Source organism: Sebastes umbrosus, chromosome 7 (assembly GCF_015220745.1).
Source record: "Sebastes umbrosus isolate fSebUmb1 chromosome 7, fSebUmb1.pri, whole genome shotgun sequence".
Lineage (NCBI taxonomy): Eukaryota > Metazoa > Chordata > Actinopteri > Perciformes > Sebastidae > Sebastes > Sebastes umbrosus.
Genome location: NC_051275.1, coordinates 16959493 through 16977187, shown reverse-complemented (window position 1 = coordinate 16977187; position 17695 = coordinate 16959493). Strand labels below are relative to the sequence as shown.

Sequence of the window (17695 nt, the reverse complement as noted above, 5' to 3'; positions counted from 1 at the left end):
AGTCATCATTCAGCTCTTGCAGTGTTGTTAATGTTGCATGCCATTTTTATTTGCATGAATCCTCCACAAAGCAGCAGTTCCAAATGTAAATATTTATGTCAGGATTAACACTTTCGCTTTAGCTGTGACTGTCTGGAAACACGTCACATTTTAGAAATTCACTCTTTCACTTCTAAAGCAGAAATTATGCATCATTTCACCAGATTGAAATAATAAAAAAAACACCAGTCTGCTTTCCTCAGGCTGCATTATGGCTTCTAAAGGGTTAGTTAAGTCATAATACAAGATCTGTCATGCAATGGTTTCTACAATTTCTCGCTAAATTTTCCTCCATAATGGTGAACATAAAACTGAAACAGGAAACTGAATGTCACACTCACATTTATGGGGAAAATGTCCAAAGTCAACAATCAATTATTGTACATGAACTACTGACTTTCTTTCATTCTGACAACTTTTACTTCCATCTGAAACTTATAACATTTTGGTTGTCATTATGCTTCCTTTAAATTGCTACAGTAAAAGAACCTCTTCAAATGGCTACAGTCTTGTCAAATAAATATTCCCCTGTAGTCACGGTTTATGTTAAGGGTTGTAACAAGACACAAACAAATGGTAACACAATCATGTTCTGTTTATCTCGTAACTGCATCCGCATCATATACTGTAAACGCACAGCAGACGTGCTCTGGTCTCATGACAGTCAGGAACTATACATGGAGCGACATAGAGAGCAATGCGTTCTTTTAATAGGCTATGTAGGACTGTTAAACACCGTAATAAAAAAAAACAAAATCATATATACATAAACATTTCCCTTTGGGAACATACACAGGCATAAGTTGTGAGTTTTTTCTTATATTAATATTTTATTTCACATGAACAAAATGTGTACTATATAATGAATACTATTTTCGTTTTCTAAAAATGTATTCTTTCATTCATTTTAATGGACATTCAACTGAAATATCCTCAAAGACCAACATGTGCAAGTGGTAATGTGGCTGACTTACCTCGGGTTATGCATGACTGAGTATTTAAAGACCACAGAGCAAAAAGTTAATGTGGAACACAGCACAAAACCCCGAAAATCACCACATCTGTTATCCTTATATCCCTGCACTCCACTGCATAAACCAAACCAGCACACTTGTAAGGACACACAACATTACAACACAGTGAGAAGGCATAAATACACTACATTTAAATGCAGCTATGGCATTAAAGTCACAACAACAACAAAATAAAACTAATTCTCACAGTGCATTTTGCAGCAGCAGACTTTAACATTCACAGACAAACATTGTAGGTAGTTAACAAATCAGTGAGAACGACAAGGAGGGGCGGAAAGCAAATGTTCATGCAATACAATGACATTATCGGATGGATAGGAATATATATATATATAGGAATTATTCCTAGTTTGAGACTAAAGTGGCCTTTTAATCCTGATTAACTCAGCTCTCAGGCGTGGTTTGGATTAGTCCAAAACTCAGATTAAACAATCTGATTGACAGAAGATTGGTTTAACTTCCAAAAAGGCAGGTTAAACTTCAGTCTAACTTCAGCCTAAATTAAAACACATTATTTTTGACTTTTAATTCATTGCATTTTAGGACTGATAATGTGTTTTGATAATGTTTAATAACAGGTTGTTCCTTTTTGAACAGACCACAACAACCTGAAAGATGAGATTCTGATATATATTAGTGCATACTGTACATCACACGTTCATATACATACATAGTACTAGCAATCTGTGGAGGTGGAACAGTGCAAGTACTTTCTGATAAGACATATTTTAAGACCATTTTCACAGGTATGTAAATGCAACACAGCTAGAACAAAGACTTGCACTCTATAGTCAAGAGGTAACATCCAAATTCAAGATTTGTCTTTTAGAAAACACTCTAGACACTCTAGGCATCACTCTAGACATGGCACTATGTTGGTCTGTCGGCCCACCACTTTGGTCCAAACTGCAAATATCTCAACAACTATTGGATGGATGGCCATAAAATATTGTACAAACATTCATGTTCCTGAGAAGATGTAGCCTGATGACCCCTTGACCTTTCGTTGAATGCCACCCTGAGGTTGACCTGCTTGAATTGCCATATTTGGCGCTAAGAGGATGAACTTTGGATGACTCCTAGTTAGTTTGGTATATGACAAAATACATGCAAAACTGATGACATTCCCATCAGCCTCAGCTGTACTATTAGCATGTTTAGTGCTAATTAGCAAACGTTAGCAAGGAAACATGCTAAACTAAGATGTTGAACATGCTAAACATCAGCATGTTAGCATTTAGCTCAAAGCAGTGCCAAAGTGAAGCCTTAAAAGGACCGCTAGCATGGCTGTAGCCTTTCAGTCTTGTGGCATGATTGACTCCAGATTAAGTCCTGATAATAGTTTGTATTTATATAAACTACTTCTTGCCTGGAAAACCAAATGAAAACTTCTCCTCGCTTGAATAAAATGTGTGTTTCTCTTTTGGATCAGGCTCACCCGTCACCGATGACGACGGACACATTATAACTGTGGTCAGGGGAAATGGATTAACATGTTTCCGACTCCAGGAAATAAACCGTTATCTTCATGTTGACGGTGACCTGCATGTCATAGATAGTGTAGATGTGGACAATCCATTAGTAGAGTTACTTGGCGGTGACTGAGAGAAAAAAGAAGACAGTATACATTCATACATGTAGCTTTAACCCGAGTGCATATATTCTGATTTTACAGTATATTATTCATAGGCATGATATGGTTTGATGTGTCCCTTAGTGATGAGTTACAGTGCTGTTTTTTTTCTGGTACAACTCTCCTTGCACCTTTGAAACAGTTTCCATCACTCAATGGAGGTTTAAGACCTAGTGCATTCGTTCTTCCAAAAGTTTTTCGACAAAGTCTTCTTGCCGTGAAATGGTGAGTGCAGGAATCCGGTGTGCAAATGTTAAAATGTCATGTCACAATTTGCTCCAATTTTTTATCAGACATGAAAGCCTCCTGTCCTCCAGTCACCCAGCGCAGCCGAGGAAGGGCTTCTGCTGGGTCACAGAGGTAAACTGGAGAACGTGTTTGTCTGTGGAGTTGTCACGTCCGGGCGGTTGCGCTGTATGTGATTGTCGAGGGGTAAAGACAGAGCGCAGTGCGCCGTCGTCTTCACGGCTCTTCTGCTGAAGCGGCAGCTCAGCAGGGAGCACAGGTGGCGAAACACGGACTTGCGGCAAATGATGAACACCCAGGGATCCACGATGGGGTTGAGGGCGTAGAAGCGGAAGGCTGTCAGGTTCTCCGTGTCCCCACAAAACGGGTGGATGGCGTTGATGAAGCCTGCAATCTGAAGAAAGAGAGGGTGGCGGTTAAACACTGTCTTTACTATTCATAGGTTGCAAATGTAAAGCCTAGAAGAGAGTTTTGTCTTCTAGTCTTAGGATGCAGAGTACTGACGGTTTTCTGTCTCAGATTAGATAACCAGAATGGAAATTGCTGTCGGTCAATCATGTTGCAGCCACATTACTTATAGAGCAGCTTTAGTAAGCATAAATGCAGGGACCTGCTTCACACTCATCCCTGGGAGCTGCTCAGCATGCAGTTTTATCTGTAGCCGCTCTGCAGCTTAGTCTCAACATCCTCGCTCTCTCCTCACCTTCTGTGCTCAGTCCTTACAGCTCATCTAGAATAGAGCCGTCAGGTCTTCAACCTCTCTAATCCCTACCCACCTGCTTTTTTTTTTTTTTAAAGAGGACCTGTTATGCTTTTTCTATTTCCTTGAATGTGTTATATAGGTTATTTTTTTGCATGTAGAAGGTCTGCAGAGTTGCAAAGCCCAAAGTCCAAGCCAAAGGGAGTTACTTTCCCCCCCAACACTGCTCCTGAACTGCTTGAAACGCCTTGCTTGAAGTCCAGCCTTTTCTTCCGTAACGTGGTGATGTCACCCATTAACATATTTGCATAATACCTTCCTAGCTGCTAACTTAGCATGCCCTCAAATAAAAGCTAGTTAGAGCGGAGCTGGAGCGGAGTCCAAAGAGCTTGGTTCGGTTGACCAATCAGAGCAGACTGGGCTTTTCGGGCAGGAGCTCAAACAGAGCGTTTCAGGCAGAGAATGAAAAGAGGTGCTGCAGCACAGCCAGTATGAGAAAAGTAAAGCGTTTTATGAACATTAAAGCATGTAAACATGTTCTAGTAGAAACCTAAAATACAAGTATGCACCTGAAAATAAGCATAATAGGTCCTCTTTAAAAAAAAGCCTTTCCACCTTTTTTTATCGCTCTCGAAAAATCCCTTTGTGTTCTCTCCTTAGCTTAGATTTTGCTTGTGTTTTTCTATAGTAAATGACCAGGAATATTGCCTGGACACTAGCTTTGACACTTGCTTATTACTAGGATTAGGAAGCTTACATGTAAAGTACTCAGTACAATGGTATTTGAATATTACCGGACAAGAAGATCGGTGTCGTCAGCAGGGTGTGTTTGGTTTATGCCGCCCAATTACAAGCAAACCAGGACAAAAGTGGATTTACAAGAAATGCTCAGCGTTTTGGTAACTCGTCATTCTTGTGGTGGTTAAACATTCTGTCTGCTAAATGGAGCGAAATCAAACCTGATTCTAGCCCCTGTAACAGCAGAACATGACAGAGTTGTCGGCACTTTGGTGTTAAAACCAGATGTGTGTGTGTGTTTAGTGTCAGTGTCAGTGTCAGTTGAGACTGTGATTCATCTTGTTATGCCGGGCTTCACCAAATGTCAATGTCCCTCACTTTATAACAATAAAAAAGCACGCTCGGTGTGAGGAAGCACACCTTTAATTTTCATGCATTGCAGAAAATGCAACATGCCGAAAAACCACAACTTCTTCCTGTATTGACCTTTAAGGGATGACAGGCTGCTGCAGAGAGGCGGCCCAGACAGCAGCAGCTGGCTGCTTATTCATCCCGGGCAGAGAGAGAGGCAGCAGCTGGCCCAGGAAGCATCTTTGTCACCTTGCTCCTCTCCTCTATCAACAATTCTCCATTTCCTCCATGAAATATCCAACAAACAATGGTCTAATTAATGGCTTGTGCTGATTGAGTGCTTTTATGCATTGGTGTAAATGTTTCCCTGTTGCTATGGGCCTGGACTGAAAACTAATAAGTTGGAGACAGAGAGAGAGAGAGGGACCAGAGGGAGTCCAGAGCCAGGACAAACCAGACTACCAGAGGGACCAGACACAGGGCTGACTATGTCCTCTCCACACTCATTAACTAGGCTGAACTCACACGGATGTGGTCGCTCACATATTGATTTACCCACGAGATGGAGAGGGAAAGAGGAAGAAGCCGACTGTGTGACCGTGAACCCCAAAACAACAGCAATTGTCTTGTGATGAAATTATGTTGAGCTCAACGGCTTAATAACTTCAAACCAACACCCTGGAACAGCTTGGTCATCTTAAGTGTGTCAGAAATGTGAACCACCCAAAGAGGAACAAAACAACGGCCAGATGTTCTTGACTTTTTAGGAAGTTTTTGAGGTTTGAGGTTCAGCGTAATTTATTGAATTGCACAACCGATGTAGTCAGGATTACAGGCGGGTTCTCACTGATTGCACAGGCTTACTACATGACGGAAACAGCATATATGGATTATAATAATAATGCTCACACACACTCACAGAATTGACACAGATTGAGACAGTGTGTGTGGTTTCCCTTCACAGGATAACGTGTTCCCTCTATACACCTGATGGTTGTAGGGAGATTTGCGAGAAACCACAAAGAAAACATTTCACAATCAGTCAGTCAGTTTTTTTCCATCAGTTACTGGGTCATCTGTATAATGTTAGGCATTCAACGGAAAATTTGTTATGATTAATATCTGGCATACAGCTGGCTTGTTACACAGAACCATCTGAGAAGAACATTGGAAACTGTTTGGAAAAGGGCAGGCACTTTCAAAAAATACTTGGTAGGTGATTGGATGAACTATCTGTCAATCAAACTCTTGCCAAGGCCAGTCCGGAGAAGAGTGAAAACATCGCCTTCAGTCGTTCTTTGCTCTTCTTTCAATGAAGAAATACTCTCCAGTTCTGATAGAACTGATGCTATTGCAACATCTACGCTAACCTCTTCAGGAGCCGCCATTGTTGTTTTGAACAAACAGTCGCTCCGTGTCGTCACGCACTATGGTCTCTGGTTATGCTATGTTCTGGCTTGCCGGACACAAACGCGTTACTTGAAGCTTGACAAGATGACTTTTTCGTGGGACATGTGATCCAGCGATTCTCACGTGATCTTGTGACATCATGAGAATCCAGCTGCCGTGCAAGGTAATTGAGTTGCACCATCTATTCATAAATCCATTGCTAAGTTTGTGTGTTAAGTTTTTCCTATGTTCATAGGAACTACTAGTGATTTACTATATCAGGTCTCTTTGCCGGGACATCGGCACAATACAGGAGGCAGTGTGTAGCGGCTACTATCAATCAAAAAGTCGCTAAGAGGCTAAAATAGGCTCTTTACTGTGTGACGCGTTAAACAAAACCATACTTAGTCCAGAGTCACATACAATAACGTAGGCTAACTGGAATAACTAAAGTATGTGACGTGATGTGGCGGTCAACAGAAAACGTCCAAGCCTGACTCACCCTCTTTGTCTAAATCCTGCCGTCCAAGTGCACAGGTAAATAAAGAGAAAACCACATCCCTGTACCCAGAACCAGAAATGATAGAAACCAAAAGAACGTGTGCAGCCGAAACAAATAATAATAAACATCCATCCATCCATTTTCTGTAACCACTTATCCTATTCAGGGTCGCGGGGGTGCTGGAGCCGATTCCAGCTGACATTGGGCGAAGGCGTGATACACCCTGGACAGGTCGCCAGACTATCGCAGGGCTGACACATAGAGACAGACAACCATTCGTGCTCACATTGACACCTACGGGTAGTTTAGAGTCAACAATTAACCTGCATGTCTTTGGACTGTGGGAAGAAGCCGGAGAACCCGGAGAAAAAACACGCCAACACATGGATAATAATAAACAATACAAGCTAAATGCAAAAGCCTCCAAAACAATAGTGAAATATGTCCTTTTTTGACCTCTTTTACAACCAGAATCACAACACCATTAACTGTTTCGTCTTGTGACCGAGAAACAGACCATACGCTGGCAACAATTTGTTATTTGAATTAATACTTGAAGTAAAAATTAATCTTAGGGCTACTGGCATAAAACACACTAACAAATGCGATGACAAATGCCTCTCGTGCTCAACGCGCAGTTATCGTACACTTTATTCATCACGCGGCGTTGCCAGGAACATTTCAAACAGACATGCATCCTCGTACGCTCTTCCATCTTCCCCGCCCCTTGTTGTCTCGATCCACATTTACCGCCCTCACCCTCGCTTCTGTTGCTGCATGCCACCCTGCCTCTTATGGTCCTCTCTCCACGGATCTCAAGCCCTGCGGAGAGGGGCCACAAATCACGAGCTGTCCTCTCTAAGCACTGCAGGATGTGGGGCCAAAACTGATGAGATGTCAGGCTCTCCTTAAACAGGAGCATATTAATGTATCAGTCTGTGGTTAAGGAGCAGCCCAGAGTCGGTACACAGCAGCTGAGGAGCGGGGTGATTATTTTAAGGAGAACAGAGCGTTCTGCATCATCATGATGATGCAGAACGCTTTGAAGGAACATACTGTGAGCATGCTTGTATACAGATGCATACAGTACATTCGCAGACTGCTGGCCATACACCAGACATCTATCACCATCCACTGATCTGCAATCTGTACCGGAACGTATATCTAAAATGTCAAAGAGAACTGGAATGCTATTTTAGTCATAAAGATTATTTCATTTTACTCAGTACTTTGATATCCTGATGACTGGGAATCTACCTGGACCCAGCTGGTGTAAACGGGTACATCCTGGCAGAGACACACAAGATGCTATTTGGGGCTGATGGTTGCTTTGTCTTTCAGGAAACAGACCCCGTAATGGATGCCTACACTCTACGACTCATTATTTTCCATCTCGTGGTCCTGGAGGACTTTTCCCAACTCCTTCTTCCTGATCCTGTTTCACTGCAGGATCATTATACGGGGATGAGCGGAGGCAGCGCAGAGATTACAGACCTCTTTTAGAGAGGACTGTTTACAGCAGCGAGCCAGCAGGGAGAGAGAGAGAGAGAGAGAGAGAAATGCTGCAGTGCTACACTAGTCGTTAAAGGAGTAGTTCAACATTTGGGAAACATGCTTGATTGCTATTCTTCCGAGAGTAAGATGAGAAGATGTGGGATTTTTTTGTCCACTTATAGAGGCAGTGGAAACAAGCTGTGAACACAAAACTGACTACACGCACACTAATATTCCACTATTATTCCGATTATGACGATATTCTGAATTTGACACGAGTCATGTAAACAGCATATTCCGATATTTTGAATTAGGCCTTCTTCTGAATGGAGCATTTTCCAATTAAGACGTGGGATATGCTGATACTATTCAGGTTTTAGGAGCATTCTTTGACATTTATACAGCGCATTTCTGTATCAATTGGTGTTTTTTACGGCAGTATACGAGGAGGTCAGAGGTCAAGGGATCCCTTTGAAAATGGCCATTCCAGTTTTCCTCGCCAAAATTAAGCGTAAGTTTGGAGCATTATTTAGCCTCCTTTGCGACAAGCTAGTATGGCATGGTTGGTGCCAATGGATTCTTTATATTTTGTAGTTTCATATGATGCTAGTATATCCACTCTAGAGGTAAAACTGAGCCTGCTACAACCTAAAAATCACAAGTTGCGTTAAAGAAATTAACAAACTTTGACAGCCCTAATATACAGGATGTGTATATTATCATCTGTAAGTTACAGTAACATGACTTGTTGGGTCTTTACCAGCTAAATGTGTCCCCCTCACTTTTATTGTTTCAGGTTGGTTCATTCACTAAAACGTCTTTAGTGTATCAAGGAAATATAGGTGATTATAGGGTTAGCGCATCAATAATGCAGGGATTTACATTGCATTTCTTTCTCACTACCCCTCACTTCTGAAACCGAATCAACGCCCTTCTGCCATGACAACAAGACAAAACAGAGGAGGTTGCGTACATTCACTCCACCCGGCTGGAGGAAACAGTTACAGCATGTAATTTGTCATAAAACCACAAAATTACGTTTTTAACATTTCTGTTTTATGTACGATTTAAACAAAGTGCAGCATCCTAATTCTTAAGCTTGAAAGGTTCTGTCTCCCCCTGGCTAAAAGCCTTTATGAGCATTAACACATCCTGTTCTTAATGTAAAGGTATGAGATTGATAACAATGCTTTCATCTCACTCTTGAAAAATAAGCAAATAAGAATGACACAGCAGCAGCACAGTTTACCAAGGGTGTGTGAAACTGACTTGTGTTTCTGTTTCAGCCTGGCGAGTTACATCAGTGAAGTGAAATACATATACAGAGTTCTCACTTCTCATTTCACTTTCCATCCTCCAGTTTTTGTAACTCAGTGTGAAGGTAGCTGTCCAATAACGTGCATTGATCCAGGATTCACAAGAACACTGAAGTTGATTGGATTTCCACCCACTGCTATCATTTCTCACAAATGACTACTATATTCAATATTAGGCGTTTTCTAAATGATAGCTTTTCCCCGTAGGGCTCCTCTAACTGCAGCAACATGAGGCTCCAAGTCAGAGTCAAAGAATCAAATAAACATGTTTGCCCCGGGCTGTCTGACCACGATGACCTTTGCCAAAGATTGACTTCCTGAAGGACCTGATGGTACGCTGGTGGTGAGTCATGCAGTGCAGGCATGTACATGAAACTTTATGAAGAAGAAGACGTCACACAACAATGGAGCAGCATTGTAAATGTAAACCATCAACTAAAGGGCAACGTAACGTATATTTGCCTGTATTTAATTAAAATAAAATACATACTCTCATATAGTATAACCCATTCTGCATGTAAATTGATGTAACAATAAGTCGCCATGGTTTTAGGTAGCTGGTTACAGTAAACAATCTCTGAAAATGATCTTCGGCTGCACTGCTGAGATCAAAGAAACATCAGTTTGTCACGGTTGTGACAAATGTCACGCCACAGCTTTTGTTTACGTTTGCACCTTGAAGCCTTGAAGGTCGGAAGTTGGAAATTTCAACTGAGAAAATACCGACATCAGAGCTGTCTGGAACGGAGCATTATCATTTCTACACTGAAGGGGAATTTCCCTGCTCCACAATCTGCAGTTAGGTGCAGGTTAGGTCAGTGAGGAGATGGTTTGTGTCCTTTGACATACAGAACGAGATACAGAGAGGTAGAAGGAGTGGGTGTCTGATGGAAAGAGCGTCGACATGCATCTGGTGCATGTAATCAATTTGTCCATTATGTCAATTTCTCCTCAGGCTTTGTTTAGTGACTTTTACAACACAGAGAACAATCTCAGGATTAATCTGTTCACTTAGGCAGCATCCCAGGAGTCATTTAAATGTAAATGTGTTGTGTTCTCAGGAGCAAGAAAACATTGAATGTTAATGAGTGGCAGCAACGTGAGGCAGTAAAGTCAGCTTGTTTTCATCTTCAGACAAGTTTCATCAGGGGAATAACGCTGTCTGAACGTCCATTAGTGAGTTTCCTCCTTAAGAAGAAGTGCCCGAGGCTGCAGCGAGTAACCTGGAGCCATTAGAGCTTTTACCAGCATTGTGCAAAATGGACTTCAGTGAGAAAACTATTCCAGAGAAGAGGCGTCGCTCTAACACTCAATCCAGTCAACTATCTGGGAAGAAAAGTGACCACAGCACACAATAACAAACGTTTTACACACCCCATCGGCAATAACTCATGGGTGTTGTTTGGTGCATCACTCTCTTCCCCAGTTATGATAGAGCCTTTACAGAATCTAAAATTATCAGCCTCTTTCTCCTGAGTAATGTAAATTGAAGAATCTAATCCAGCGGTTTTCAAAGTGAGGCGGGCCTCCACAGGGGTCTCCAAACTGTTTCATGGGAGGCTCAGTGAACGGAGATGAGAACATATTACATTAGTTATTAGATCAGTTATCAAAAGAAGATCTCATAGAATAGCCTATTGTGTGTGTGTGAGTTGGTTAAAGAGATACAGTAGTTTTGAGGGATTTTACACTTTTTACACTTTCCCTGAGTCAGAAACTAATAAATGTCTTTACAACATACCTCTTTTATGTGTTTGGTGTAGTCTGAAGTTATATCAAACGGCAATACTGGGCTATCTTGTCTTATGGGATCAAGTAACATAATCATGATCCATCCGGGAATTGAGCAAAACTAAGCAAGTAAACTAAGGGCTGTGTCTGAGGGGAGGCCCACAGTCTCAGACTTGTAAATACAAAGGGTCAGGGTGAGCTCCCTGATGAGTAAACTGTCATGCATGTGTGGGGTGAGAAACTGCAGGAGTTGCGGTATTACTGAAAAAAACAAAACAAACCACTGACAAAAAAACAAATACAGTAGCAACGCCAAAGAGGAAGTGGAAGCAACTGCGAAAGGGTGAAACCCCAACTTAAAAAAAATGGCAAAGTGAAATATGAAGTGGGCTGATGATATGTGTCTATATGATAAGAATAGGTCGGCACATTGGTCATGTTGCAAAACCTTGTTGCTGTTGCGACAGACAGGAGACTCAACAGGCGTTCACCGCAGTTCCTCTTTCATAGAGATAAAGCTGTGAGAGCCTTATGCTGCCTATACTGAACATATTTGATGTTGCTGATGCCATGTATGCACTTTGAGACCAGTGGCAGATTATATTTGAGAGATGTTAATGCCTGAAAATTTTACCTCAATTTATGTGATTGTTGTTGACTTGTACTTGTTTCATTTCATGATTGGACACACTTTCATCCCACTTTTCTAATTCTCGGCCATGTGCACACTTCCTCATCTCATTTGCCAACAGCTTTGCACAACTGAGCCCTATAAATTATATCTTTTGCTTTCATTGGCATTGAACAACATTCATTTGTAATTATGTTGTTGTTTTAAAACCTAGGTCCTATTTTTGTAGGTCTATCCATCATTCCTATTGGTTAAGACAACTGCATTACTGAGTTATGAGGATGTGATAACATCTGTGATAACATTAGTTTTTAGATGACCAGATGGGCCGTAAATAAATTCCTAGTTTGCCTATATTCGTCTAAACCACTTAAAAGTACAGTGTACAGGTACACCTAGTGGTGTGGTTGCAGATTGAAACCAACTACCCCTCCGCTAACTCCTCCTTTTCCAAGACTGTGGTAACGTGAGCTGCCGAGTGCAAAACCGTGATATCGCAGTTCGCCGCAGTTTCACAAACATATCGGAGAACTAAGGTGACGTAAAAAAGTGAAAGCCTCACTAGAGCCAGTGTTTGGTTTGTCCGTTCTGGGCTACTGTAGAAACATGTCGGAGCAACATGGCAGACTCCGTGAAGAGGACCCGCTCCCTTTGTAGATATGAAGGGCTCATTCTAAGCTAACAAGAAAACGGTTCTTAGTTTCACGTGACTATACATTGATGAAAACATAGTTTTGAATATTATATTCCATTTCTGCTTATAGATCCCCCGAAATGTTGCACACTGTGAAAACAAAGGTGAAGTTACTCAAACTGACCATTACAGTTGTAGACTGTGTAGTAAAACAGTGTAGGTGTTGGCTGAGTGCTGTTATGTTATCATAACATATAGTGATAATGGCCAGAACTTTGTTAAATATGAGCAGAGGTCGTTAAACTCTTTTCCTGTATTTCCCTTCCAGTCAGTAATCCCAGAGCTTAGTTGTGCGTTTTGTGTACTTAAAGTTAAAATCTGTAGCTTTTTGGGTTGAAACACGGTAATTTCACGTCATCTCATTAGTGGCGTATTGTTAGAAGTTAAGACTGGCACTTTTTACTGTGGCTCTGCTTGTTGTTTATGTGCTGCTATTCAGTGTTGCTGCTGCTCTCGCACGTGTCTCGCTACCTTTACAACAATACCAATAAATTCTGTTCAAATTACCCCTGTTGCTTTTAAACTGCAAGACGTGCGTCATCTCGCGTTACTTACTTCAGTGTGTGATTTCATCGCTTTAGCAAATGACAAATTAGACATTATTTAGACATAACGTGGTCGGGTGAGGTCATTTTTGGTTTAGCTTGCAAGAGTGATGTGGAAAAATACCAAATGTGACATCGGATGCATGAGGTTTTTTTGTAGTAAAAACATAATTTCAACTACTTCTCAGTGCTAAAGAGAAATATTTCAGCTTTTATCTGATAATGACTGCATCTGTGGTATTCCAGATAATTTTCTTTGGCATTAAAACAATGCGAACTACAGACTAAATACAGACTGTTACAAGTCTTGACACACACTGCCGGCCTGCAGTTTTATGACTTTCCCCAAGACTCTGACAACAAACCACAGCCAAATGAATCAGTTATGTGTCACACACAGTCTGGAAGTTTTGTTTTTTGGATTTAAAAAACAAACACGACACAATACACGTCATTAGGCGAATATATTACAACATTGTTTTTAGTTAAACACAGGAAGATTGTGTCCTAAAACACATGCTGACTTTGGTGTGTGCTGCAGTAATGCCAACATTTTAGTAACGCCACCCGCTGCATAAAACGTTACTATACATATACAACTGACAAAAAATCATTACGTTCTGCAGTCACTGCGCAGATTTGCATTATTCCGCCTGTATTCAACAAATGTACTTCCTCTTAGTGCTGCTAGTGTGAATAAGGACAACCACAAAGCACTTCCATCATGACAAGGATATATAAGTGACTGATGATAAGTAAGCACAGGTGTGGCTGTTCTATCGTGTTTATTTTGATCTTCAATTATTCTGTGAAAGCTTGTTTTTTTCTAAATGATCACTCTGTCAGGACTGTTGGAACCCAGCATTCCTCCCTTTAAACATCCAATTGTGAGTTTTTCCTACGAGGCTGCTGGGCCCATAAATCTGTGTGCTGGGTGGGTGTTAACTGGAGGTCAGCAGCAAAGGGGCAACAGTAGATAAGATGCCTGGATTATGGCATTCATCAATGCATATCAGACTTCCTACACTCAAATAGATTGTAAAGCCATCGGAAGATAATTTGTGATTATGGGCTATATGAATACAAATATAGTGCGTTTTATTTCTGTCTCCTTCTGGAGACTGCCCATTGTTCCGACGGATCATTATTCCTAAATCACAATAGTCCAAAAAAAGTCCCATTGGACTGAAAATCCATTTGTCCGACAGAATGTCAGAATGTCATCCCCAAAACAAACGGCCATCGTTCCGAAGGCCCATTGCTCTGAAAATACAAACTCTACACGCAACAAACAGAAGCACTTGGCTAATTAGTATGCAAAATGACGTCATCGTACCTTCCCGATTTTTTTTTTGCCAAATTTCTTTAGGTTTAGGCAACAAAACTACTTGTTTAGGTTTAGGAAAAGATCATGGTTTGAGTTAAAATAAACCCTTTCTGGCAGAAAGCTCTAAAGACTAACTTCTCGGGAAGGTACAATGACATCATTCTGCATAATAATTAGCCGTGTGCGTCTGTTTGTTGCAGTGAGAGTGTGTATTTTCGGAACAATGGCTATTTGTTTTCAGGATAACGGGCTACTGGACAAATAAGCTTTCGGTCCAACTGGACATTTTTCGGTAGGGCTGCCCCCTCTTAGTCGTTTAGTCAACTGATCGGTCGTGTTGGTCTTAGTCGACTAAGATTTATCAAGTCGATTAGTCTTTTTTTATGCTTTTTTCATGCTGAATGACTTATTTCCAAGGAACTTATGAGCACATCTCTGGTAAACACAAGATTTAAAATGGTGCTTTAGTGTTCTTTGTGGAGAGACTCTGTTTTACAGATCTGTCGATTAAATCAACTAATCGATTAGTCGACAAAATCGTATCAATGTTGGTCAACAAAGAATTTCTTTGGTCGAGGACAGCCTTATTTTTTGGACTATTGGGGTTTCAGGATATTGGAGGATGAGAACAATAGCACGGCATCATCTTTCCAGACATGTAGCCAATCCCTCATGAGATTACAAGACACAACATTATCAAACATTGAAAATATAACAATACATCTGTAGATAAAACCAAAATAAAAAAACATAATGGTAACAGTATACATGCTTCTATAAATGTTCAAAGTGAATAAGCAAAACGTTGAGCCATTTCTTTAAATGTTTAAGTGAGCAGCCGACTCAGTAAACTTGAGTTTTTATCTTACTAAACAAAAACTAGTTCCCAGTAAAAAGGACAACATACAATAAATAAAAAAAAAAACTGCTTTTCTTCCTCTGCAGATACGTCCATTTTCAACATTGAGTGCCTATATACAAGTGTTCTTTACATTCTGCAACCACCGTTTGTCTTTCTGATTATTGATTTTTTCATTTGCACAAAATAGCTCACCGAGCCAAAGTGCACTCTTCTCTTCATCACCAGTTAGTTTGTTTATCCAAAATAAACATCTTTCCACTCAGCCTGCTTTCTTCCACGTCAAGTAGCTGATTCCATAACTGAGCTACACACATCAAAAAATATAAACTGACTTAAAATAACTCCTCTGGGGGACTTCAGATGATCCGAAAAGAACAGATTTCTTTTTTTGTGTTTGTGTTTTTTGAGTTTATCTTTGTTTTTATGTTTGATGTGAAATTTGTTCAGTGTAATAACAACTGAAAAACAAATAAATAAAAAGTAAAAAAAATAAATAAATAACTCATCTGGAGACTTATCCATTTGTCAGCATCATTATACATCAAGCTATTTTTCCACATTGGACTTAACAATGTCATTGATGTTATTTTTAGGACGGTGAGGGAGTCTCTTGGAGCAGAGGAGAGTTGGGGGGAACTTATTCCCATCACTTATTTCCAGGTTCTGTGCACTTAAACACTCACTGACTCACTCACTCATCTTCAACCGCTTAGCTGGGGTCAACAGCTCCAGCAGGCGACCCCAAACTTCCCTTTCCCGGGCCACATTAACCAGCTTTGACTGGGGGATCCCGAGGCGTTCCCAGGCCAATGTGCAGATATAATCTCTCCACCTAGTCCTGGATCTTTACGGAGGCGCCCAGGGGGCATCCTTACCAGATGCGCAAACCACCTCAGCCGGCTCCTTTCAACGCAATGGAGTAGCGGCTCTACTCCGAGTCCCTCACGGATGACTGAGCTTCTCACCCTATCTCTAAGGGAGATGCCAGCCAACCTCCGGAGAAAACTAATTTTGGCCGCTTGTACCCGCGATCTAGTTCTTTCGGTCATGACCCAGCCCTCATGACCACAGGTGAGAGTAGGAACGAAGATTGACCGGTAGATCGAGAGCTTTGCCTTCCGGCTCAGCTCTCTTTTCGTCACAACGGTGCGGTAAAGCGAATGCAATACCGCCCCTGCTGCTCCGATTCTCCGGCCAATCTCACAAATAAGGTACTTGAACGCCTTCACTTGGGGTAAGGACTCATTCCCTACCCAGAGTAGGCAATCCATCGGTTTCCTGCTGAGAACCATGGCCTCAGATTTAGAGGTGCTGATCCTCATCCCGGCCGCTTCACACTCGGCTGCGAACCGATCCAGTGAGTGCTGGAGGTCACAGACCGATGATGCCAACAGGACCACATCATCTGCAAAAAGCAGCGATGAGATCCTCAGCACACAGAACTGCAAACCCACCTCCCCCCGACTATGCCTCGATATCCTGTCCATGAATATCACGAACAGGATTGTAGACAAAGCGCAGCCCTGGCGGAGGCCAACCCCCACCGGAATCGAGTCCGACTTACTGCCGAAAACCCGAACACAGCTCTCGCTTTGGGCATACAGAGATTGGATGGCCCTAAGAAGTGCCACCCTCACCCCATACTCCTGCAGCACCCCCAACAGTATCTCTCGCATTTAAACAAACAATTCAATAACAGTTAGAGTTCACTGGGCCCTAAAAAAACTCTGCTGCAATGGCAGCCTGGTTGCAATTGTCTTATTGGATCTGTTTAGTCCCAGTTGTCAAAGTGCTCAGACGCATTTTGAAGGGAGAATTCCGCAAAGACAATTTAATGACGCTTGTGGTAAAGAATGAAACCGGAAAACTGAGTGTTCTGGCATGCAGGGATAATCAATAATTGAAAGCTGAGTGATTCATACTGTGTTAGTCAGAAGGATCATCATAATTTACAAGTTGTGATAGGAAAGTGAACACCCTCCAGCGTCAACGGCACGACTGGTTATCTAATAAAGTTTTTTATTAATGAATCATAACATATCTGATGCCAGCTGAAGTCAACTTAATGGAACAGGAAAGGAAATATTCAACATCCAACATCCATACTTCCTTTACTCAGTGATTTCGTTACACTAAAAGATTTAATTTTACGCATGCAATCACAAGAGTGATTTCTTACTTTTTCTTCCCATGATGAAAGATTTGAGATGAACTGAAACACGTCCATCTCACGTCACCTTATCAAGCTGATTCTCAAGTGTTTGTTTATGTCAGGCTTTTATTGAAGTGGATTTCCCTTTTTCACACGTCCCTCAGCACAACAGACGATCACCAGCTGCACTTAGGGTTTGTTTGATGTGAGGGCGTTGCATTTCACCGCGGCTCAGCCAACTTTTATTAGGCCATATATCTCCTGAGACTGTTGGAAAAGTATGAAACGAGAATCCTGTTGTTCTCTCTGTA

The 17695-nt window shown here is 41.4% G+C and overlaps 1 protein-coding gene across 1 annotated transcript in view; it reads right to left on the bottom strand.

Annotated features, from left to right (window-relative positions):
* Positions 1 to 364: 364 nt before the first annotated feature.
* ptgir (prostaglandin I2 receptor) overlaps positions 365 to 17695 on the bottom strand; it is a 31472-nt gene continuing 14141 nt past the window's right edge. The window contains exon 3 of the mRNA XM_037776422.1: positions 365 to 3346. Within this exon, the coding sequence (XP_037632350.1) occupies positions 3059 to 3346 (288 nt within the window). The 3' untranslated portion in view covers positions 365 to 3058. The remainder of the gene's footprint in view (positions 3347 to 17695) is intronic.